Genomic DNA, 9369 nt, shown 5'->3' on the forward strand with positions numbered 1-9369 from the left:
ATTTTCATTAATATTAATATTATATAAAAGATAATAAATAAAAATTTTCTAATAGTTCATTATATTTTTATTGATATTAATGTTATGCAAGTAAAAGTGTGTAAAAGTTTTCTGAATTCTTACTATAGTTTCATCAATATTAAAATTTATGTAAAACATATTTATTATTTATTAATACATATCAGGAATATATCCTCTCATTAAAACTATTAGAAAAAAAATTATATTTATAAGTTGTAGGTATAACATGAATCTTTCAAACATTAAATTCTTAATTTTTATTCTTTAATATATATTTATTTTCAGAATTTCTTTTCAAATATCATTCTAGTTTCTCTAAAAGAGATACTTAACAATAAAAAAGTTTTTAAATTGATTAAATTTTTTTTTATAGATATTAGACATCATTTACTAGCCATCTTGGCTAGCTAGGAGAAATAAATTAGATTGCAGAACCGATTATCTAACCCATTAACTTTGTTCTTAAATTACTTCAATTTTTCAAAAAAAATCATTAATTACCAACTGCCATGAAGACTTGAGCAACCGGTTGAACATAAAGGCCAATAAAAGTAATACCTACACTTAGTACATTGTTCGTTGAGTTGTTATCTTTTTTCGTTAATCAACGCTTGAAAAATTTGAATGAAGATTCCTTCTTCTTCTTCTTCTTTTTTGGCCTTTTTACTACAATATTATTTTGAATGAAAAACTTGTGAATGAGTTTAAAATTCAAAATTATATTATATTTTTCAATGATTTTTAGCATTTCACTGTGCAGCTCAAGTGGATCTCACCACAAATTTGTTGAATTTTTAGTTCTTTTATATATATATATATATATATGTATGTTTTAATGTGAATTAATAACATACATCTTATATGCAGTCTTATATGCAGGGAATTTATTAAAACTCTAATTTTTACTATTTACATACATCAAACTCCCAAATCAGTGCTTGGCCTAGCGATGGAAGGGGCTTGTTTCTTTCCACTGCACCTGGGTTCGAGCCCTGGTGTGCACGTCTATCACCCCCGCGGTGCATTACATGCCTACTTGATTTGCAGGATATTCAGTGGGCCGTGGGGATTAGTCGTGGTACGCGCAAGCTGACCCGGACACCCCACATGAAATAAATAAAAAAAAAGTATGGCATGTTTAGCTATAAAAAAAAAAACTCTTCATCTCCATTTTTAATTTATATGTATTAGGATATGTTCAATAAAAAAGTATATTTTTATATGGATCTCCATTTCCAATTCTCTTCTCTATCTTCAAGAGACAATTAGAGGGAAAAAAAAACAAAAAACATGAAGAAGAACATCCAGGCGGCCTCAATATCTATGAACCAAGAAAGCACCACACATGGATCCAGGCTGGATCATTAACCCAAAATAATTTTGTTTTAAATGAAACAATCTCATCTTAAGAAAAAAATATTGAAGCTAACAGGGTCAATTATCGCCTAGATATGTTCAATAAAAAAGTATATTTTTATATGGATCTCCATTTCCAATTCTCTTCTCTATCTTCAAGAGACAATTAGAGGGAAAAAAAAACAAAAAACATGAAGAAGAACATCCAGGCGGCCTCAATATCTATGAACCAAGAAAGCACCACACATGGATCCAGGCTGGATCATTAACCCAAAATAATTTTGTTTTAAATGAAACAATCTCATCTTAAGCAAAAAATATTGAAGCTAACATGGTCAATTATCGCCTAGATTGGCTGAATCAACTGGGTCTTCTGAACTAGATAAGATTTAATGGCTATAATAATTCCAACTAAAAAACACATGTGCCCAGGCCCTACAGCCTAGCTATCAAGATTACAGAATAGACTTTTCAATTTATCGTGTTTTCCAAGTCAATTTGGTGCAGCAGATTCCCTTTTGGAAATCAAATCAATGTGTTAATTGCCCTCTTCTTTTCTTCTTCTTCTTCTTCTTTATTCATTTATTTTATTTATTTCTTGTTGCTTGTAGCTTTTAGCTACGCTACTACCACATGATGAAATGCATCGCTTCTCATGGATTGTGTCGGAACCATCCACCTTTCTTTATTAACATGCAAGTACATATAATTCCTACATGCACCCAAAAAAAAAGAAAAAAAAAAAACCTGATTTGCAGATATAGATCTCTGACCCGATTTGATCCAGAAAATTTGATCAACTTGAATGTTATTTTGTTCTCTTTTCTTTAAATTTGATTCACTCGATTAGTTGAGTTATTGATCAATATAGTTAAAGTCAATTAGATTGTTGATGGGTCAATATTTGTTTTAGTTTAATTAAAATAAGGTAGGATTTTGTTTTTTTCTCTTTCTATGAAATAATTCTTAAATTTAAATTTAAATCCAAGTAAAAGAGTCCTTCGAAACAAAGATGAATACTATTTACTATTCATGATTTTTTTTTCGTGGATTTAAGAAAATAATCCGTGGATTTAGTGTTTCCCTAATGAGGACTTTTCAAATATAAAGGACTAAAATGTAAGATCTCTCAAAGTTAGGGATGCCTCGGCCTCCTCGTCCTTCAACACCATATTTCCGCCCCTGGGGTTGAGAGTTACTTGAAAACGATTGGAATCAAATTGAGAAAATGCATATGGTTTAGGATCTAATCAAGAATTAGTAAATAAATTAGGGACTAAAATGAGAAATCCCCGAGAAAAAAGGCCGTAAAATAGAATCGCTAAAAAAACAAAGACCAAATAGGATCCTGTTCAATTTCCTATTGTTTCGTGGGCGTTTAACGGCTCACGTTTCAGCACGTGACTGGGACAAGCATGAAAGCAAACAAAAAATTATTTTTATTTATTTTTATTCTATATTAATAATAATAAATAAAAAAAGACAGTGAGGATACCGACAACTCTGGATCCAATGGTTGATTAATTTGATTTATTAATTATTTGAGAATTTATGGCTTTTCTTAGAAGAGAGTCTTTACAAAAAAGCAAAAATTGCCAAGATAATTGTTAAAAGAGAAAAATTAATTTTTAAGGTTAATTAATGTGTTAATAAATAGAAGTATACAAGATTAGTGAAAAGAAAAAAAATTATTAATAATGATTGAAAAGATTATATAAAAAATATTATTTGAATATGTTTTAAAATAATTTTGGTTAATTATCATCCTCTTTTAATAAATTACCCTCTGCTAAATTCTCCCACTTAACATAAAGTAAAATTCTCAGTTACTTATCTTTACCAAACATCTTTAAAAAATAATTAATTTACATTTTTATTTCTGAAAAAAAATGAATATATATATATATATATATATATAGGTAATGATATAATTCACGTGTTTTCACATTAATATAAATAATTAAAATTAAAATTTAATATATTTTTATTAATAAACTATTATTATAACTTAAGTTTCAAATAGATTAATGGAATATAAATAAAATCTTTCACTATGATTAAGGGAAAATGACAAATAATTATGATATAGATGGATATGTTATTATCACTTCATTAGTGCAAATTGACTAATAAAACAAAATTAATTGTTTTGTAATAAAAAATGAGTATTGATTGCCGAGATATAAAAATACTAATAAAATATTAAAGAATATCTTAACGCTTATTTTTTAAAATATTTTTTATTTAAAAAAATATTAAAATAATTTTTAATTTTTTAATTTTTTTAATATTAATAAAAAAATCAAAATTTAAGTAAAAAAAAAGGTTCAAAATCACTACCGAATGGTGCCTAATCAACACAAATCTCACACCGCGAGGTGGACCAAAAATATATATAAATAAAGGGTCCCTCCTTCCCTCCCTCTCTCCTTCCCATTTCCCTCACTGTCAACAACACATTTCCTTCAGGCTTCATAATTCTACAAAGAGAGAAAAGACAGATATACTCTATCAATGGCTGTAAAAATCTATATCATGTAAGCATTACTATGATCTCTATTTACCATCTTCGTTTTGGGTTGTTGTTTTTATTGTGTTTCATTGTCTGTGTTTTCTTCATCATGATTCTTTTGGTGCATAAACGTTTGACTTCTGATCATTTCTTGATTGTGTTCTTCATGTTCTTGTCTCTTTTTATTGTTTTTAACGATTCTTTTAGCTGTAAATGCAGTGATAGCTGTTAGTTTCTGTTCTCTTGGTGTTAAATGGCTCCAGGAAGTCAGCTTTATTGAGAGATTCAGAATTTGATCTTTGGTAACTGGTTTGAGTAATATTTGGTGAATGCTTGATCAGGGATTCAAGTTTTTTCAAGAACCAAATCAAATTCATCACTGGATGGTGTTGTTTCTTGTAGGATAAGTTCATGGATTTGTTGTATATTTAGCAATAAACTATAGAGAATTCCTATATGCCACCATCATCTGTGTTGTGAAAATATCTTGTTGATCTTGGCTAAAAGGTTAAGAAGGGGAGTGATAGGCTATAAGACATGAAGCTGTTTATGTGTTTCAAGTAGAGGGGTCTAGTGTTCTTTCCTTTTCATTTCATTGCAATATCTATCATTGAAACAAGAGATGTATACAATAAGTTTAGTAAAACTGTGAACACAACAGTTATCAGTAGGTGTTAGCCAAGAAAAAGTGGTTCTAAAGCTGGACCTACCTTTGAAATTATAATTCAGAGAGAGGAATGCTGGCCTTTTGCTTTTAGGAAACGTCTTCCCTTTATTCTCCATTATTGATACTAGTTCTTGGCATGTAATTTTATATGCATAACCATCACCAATGGCTTTCTTTATCATGGCCTGGAGTACACCACTGTTATAAAACCTCGCAGGCCCAGCGAGTCAACTTGCCGATTTTGAGCTGGTTTTTGGCTTAGGTTTCATGTCAAATCATTTTTTTTTAACAACACATCATTATGTGATTGGCTATGTAAGCTATTTATCAATCTTCTGTTTAAAATTTTAAATTAATTGCTTTGTTGATTTAGAAATTCATGCACTCAAAGCTGTCCCCTTGGTGATGGTTTAGTCCTATTATCCACCACGTTGATGTATTATCGATGGTGGATATACCACTCTTAGGACCAAAAATCTTCTTCGATTATTTCTCTTGATGGAGACCTCCATAGTGCTTGCTATTGTTTCCCTACAAAGCTTCCTGTCTCCATCGTGCACTGAGATAACTTATCTATGAATTAATTACCTTTATGCAAATTTCCTTTTCCTTTTCCTTCTCATCATCCTGTAGGGATCGAAGATCATAACAATGATATGACTGAAAGAAATTTCTTTCTCTAGAAATAAAATATAATCGGGAAAATTGAGTTTGCACGAGGACAGTTTATGATTCTGTTTATCTACTTTTCTAGATCTTCAGAATATTCTCACTGATCATGTCAAGTGTAAATTATTTGATTCCTTCTGCAGTTACTACTCTATGTATGGACATGTTGCAAGGCTAGCTGAAGAAATTAAGAAAGGAGCTGATACTGTGGAAGGAGTGGAAATTAAGCTATGGCAGGTCTGTGTTTAATCTTGTCCGAAACATTAACAGTTTGAACTCTTTAGCCTTAGGCGGAGATAAATCAAGTGATTGAGAAGCATATATTCCTTGTCATGTACCTCTCGAGCAAACGTCAACAAGTTTAGCATCATTGAAATCGTAGGAAGACTTCCAGCAATTAGAAGAAAATTTGAAGACTAGAACATAGCGGCATATTAAATTTTGCCTCCTTTCCAAGTTCATACGCTTCATTAGATATAGCTGACTGTAGGGCTATGAATTGGTAGAAAAAAGTATCCCCTGCAGGCATGTGCTAGTTCGCTTGTTAGAGTATTAATATTGAAGGGGGGCTGCTTCATGCCAAACTGTACCCTTGCTAGTTGCTGGCATTGAACCTCATAACTGTAAAATGTTATCCAACCCAACTTCCCTGTGAAGAACAGAATGGACCGATTTTATTTCTCCGGAAGGGAACATGGCTATTACAAAGAAGTCAATTCTGTTGAAAAGGAGATATGAGTTAATTTAGATGATTTTCTTGGCTAACTGGATAAAACCTCAACTATATTTGATTTATCCATAAATCATAAAATTCTGATATTTTGTCACAAATTTCTTAAGTTTTTGCAATGTGCTCTAGGAAAGGTATTTTGTATTTTAATGTATCGAGGACTAGAGTTGCCTGATATTCTTGGCATATTGACCACAGGTACCTGAAACCCTGCCAGAAGAGGTTCTGGGAAAGATGGGCGCACCACCAAAGAGTGATGTCCCAATCATCAAACCCAACGATCTTACTGAGGCTGATGGTGTTCTTTTTGGTTTCCCCACTAGATTTGGAATGATGGCTGCGCAATTTAAAGCATTTTTGGATGCAACTGGTGGGCTATGGGGAACCCAACAGCTTGCAGGCAAACCAGCTGGAATCTTTTTCAGCACTGCATCTCAGGGAGGTGGACAGGAAACAACTGCGTAAGTTTCATTTAAACACCTGACAAAAAACCTTTTTTTCCTTGACCATCCTTTTCTTGTTCTTCCAAGTTCTTAATTCTGGACGTGTACAGTATGAACTCTGAAATTCTAGCACATGTTTTTCCTTTCAATATGCAGCTTGACTGCTATCACTCAGCTTGTTCACCATGGAATGATCTTCGTGCCCATTGGATACACATTTGGAGCTGGCATGTTTGAAATGGAGCAGGTGAAGGGTGGCAGCCCATACGGTGCAGGTACCTTTGCTGGGGATGGCACCAGACAGCCTACTGAGCTGGAGCTAGGCCAAGCTCTCCACCAGGGGAAGTACTTTGCTGGCATTGCAAAGAAATTCAAGGGAACTACTTGATTTGAGCCAGGAAATTGCACTCGCTTCTTAGAAATTTCACTCGTATGTTCACCTGATTAATAAAGTGCACCTTCTGGATTATATTTGGTGTCACAAACGGATGTTTCATTCCTTTATAGAAAAGGCTTCTTGTAGTGATGAAAGATTTCTTTATGGAATTCTGTGAAAAATCATTTTGCATGTTCTTCACCTCCCGTGCTTATCTCTAGTTACAGAAGCTGCATGTTAGATCTCTTCCAGTTCTTTAATGCCTGAATGGTTGCCATTGCCAATCACAAATCACCAGTCCAGTCAAATTGAGTTGATTCAAAGGGAACTGATGAACATATTAGAAATTGAAGTGCACAATTCATGCTCAGCATTCATACACCAGAAAGCAGTGCGAATGCAAGATGGAATCAAACCAGTTATTGTTAATAAAACTCACTCCCACATTTATATTTCAGAAATATAGGAAGAGAAGGAATTCTATGATTGAGCTACCAAAATAGCATAAAATGGGTTAAAAAAGAGGAACAAAATGCCTCACTTTGAATTGAAAAATTAGAATCTATTTATTCTTCTAAATCTAATTCATTGAAATTACATTGGTAAAATTTAAAAAAAAACTATAGATCTAAAATAAATAAAAAATAAAAATATCACAAATAGAGCCATTAATTACTTCACACATCAAAGGAGTGCTGTCTTTTAAAAGCAAAATATACTATCACAATTAAATCTTAAGTTTTATTTTTGTATGAAAAAATATTTCTTAATTCTTTAAATAATTTCTATTTTTTAAATAACTATTTCTTCATATTATTTGTTTTTCTTTGTTCATCTTTTCATTTGACAAGTTATGTTTACATATATATGTTTTATTTTTGTTTGTTTTGTTTCAATGACCCTAAAATAAATCTTTTATTTTTTTAGTTAATTTTTATATTCTTTTTTCAGAACAACCATAATAAATAAAAAGTTTATTCATATCTTAAATTGTCATTTTGTTTTGCAATATCACTTCTAATATATATATATATATATATATATATATATTAAACTCAACAGTACATAAATGATAACTGAGACTAAATATTCATAAATTTATTAACACAACTTTCATTTCAATACGTGTACATACAATATCACATCTACTTAACTTATAAGCCAATCAAAGCCTAATCCATCAAGCATAGTTGGGTACTGTTGGTAAATCCTGTTTTTTTAAAGTATTTTTTTTGCATAAAATTATTTTTTAAAAATTATTTTTTTTGATAGCTGTATATAAAATCATCAAAAAAGACATTAAAAAATTAATTTAAAGATTTTTTCAAATAAAATACATTTTTAATACATGATTTTAAATGCAAAAACAAAGTGGGCCTCCATGCCCATTTTGGTTGTCTTTTCCTTCTTCCCTTGTTTTCCATTTTTTTATTGGACTTTTGTAAAAGTGTATTTGAGAGTAAGATTATTTTTATTCTTAAATGTTTTTTTTAATATTAAAGTAATGTATTGTAGTGTTTTTTTTATGGTTTTAATTTTTTAATATTAAAAATAAAAAATTTAATTTTTTTTTAATGTATTCTTAAATAAAAAACACTTTTAAGATTCATAATATAACATAATTTCATAAATAATCTAAACTGATAAGTGTTTAAATTTAATCTTGTCTTGTGATGACCTAATATTCATGAAGAATATTATTTTTTTTGGTTTTAGATTTTCTTTCTTTTCTTGTGAATTTATTTATATTTTTAATTAAACATTTTGAACATGTTTGAAAGTGTAGTTATGATTATTTTTTAAAATATTTTTCATATTGAAATACATCAAAATAATATTTTTTTATATTTTTTAAAAATTATTTTTAAGATCAGCATATCAAACATTCCAAAACATATAAAAATAATAATTTTTAGCAAAAAAATTAAATTTTTTAAAAACATAGTTTATATCGCGTTCTCAAACATTCTCTAATTATACAATAAATTTACATCATTATTCTTAAATTTAATAAATTTTGTAGTTTTTGTTGAGGGTTATTTTTGTATTTTTATAGAAAAATGTGCATTAAAATAACCTATCTACCATTGAAAAAAAAAAAAAAGAACTAACCGGTGATTTGGGACCTTTGATAATTTTAATTTTTGTTGCCCAATAAAGAGACCTTGGGGCTCTTTATATCAAATGTTTTAAATACTCAATGAATCACAGAGATACATTTTATAGGGACTCTATGAAATGTAGACAGCAATACGATAATTTTAAAAACATTAGATTACGATATGTAAGGAATATTTGTTTTTTAATTTTTTTATATATTATTTTTTAATTATTTTATAGAAAAAAATACTTTGAAAGTGAACAAAGAAATTAAAAAATCAATACAATGACGTCTTGAATTGTATATAAAAATATATGAAATTGTAAATAAAAAAACTATATAATCAATAAACTACACGACGTAGACCCATACGAGCTTTTTAAAAGAATCCATGTTTCCTGGCTGAAACCACGCATGATTAAAAAATTGCTCTCCAAATTGTATTGTTTTTTTTGTTTAAAATTAATTTTTTCTATGTTTTTGTATTGTTTCAA

General features: G+C 29.7%; 1 protein-coding gene across 1 annotated transcript; it reads left to right on the plus strand.

Moving 5' to 3' along the window:
• Nucleotides 1-3790: 3790 nt before the first annotated feature.
• LOC105114602 (probable NAD(P)H dehydrogenase (quinone) FQR1-like 1) lies at nucleotides 3791-6980 on the plus strand. The gene is made up of 4 exons (XM_011011195.1): nucleotides 3791-3914; nucleotides 5369-5462; nucleotides 6154-6416; nucleotides 6555-6980. The coding sequence occupies exons 1-4, from the start codon at nucleotides 3892-3894 to the stop codon at nucleotides 6784-6786; spliced, it is 612 nt and encodes a 203-aa protein (XP_011009497.1). The 5' UTR covers nucleotides 3791-3891; the 3' UTR covers nucleotides 6787-6980.
• The last annotated feature ends 2389 nt before the right edge of the window (nucleotides 6981-9369 follow it).

The sequence above is a fragment of the Populus euphratica genome, unplaced genomic scaffold (genome assembly GCF_000495115.2).
Source record: "Populus euphratica unplaced genomic scaffold, PopEup_1.0 scaffold549.1, whole genome shotgun sequence".
Taxonomy (NCBI): Eukaryota; Viridiplantae; Streptophyta; class Magnoliopsida; order Malpighiales; family Salicaceae; genus Populus; species Populus euphratica.

What these genes read in the sequence shown, in the direction of transcription:
- LOC105114602 (XM_011011195.1), top strand. Translation starts at nt 3,892, where the DNA reads ATGGCTGTAAAAATCTATATCAT. An exon ending in TGGAAATTAAGCTATGGCAG is followed by an intron (nt 5,463 to 6,153) that starts GTCTGTGTTTAA and finishes TATTGACCACAG; the next exon opens with GTACCTGAAACCCTGCCAGA. An exon ending in GGTGGACAGGAAACAACTGC is followed by an intron (nt 6,417 to 6,554) that starts GTAAGTTTCATT and finishes TTCAATATGCAG; the next exon opens with CTTGACTGCTATCACTCAGC.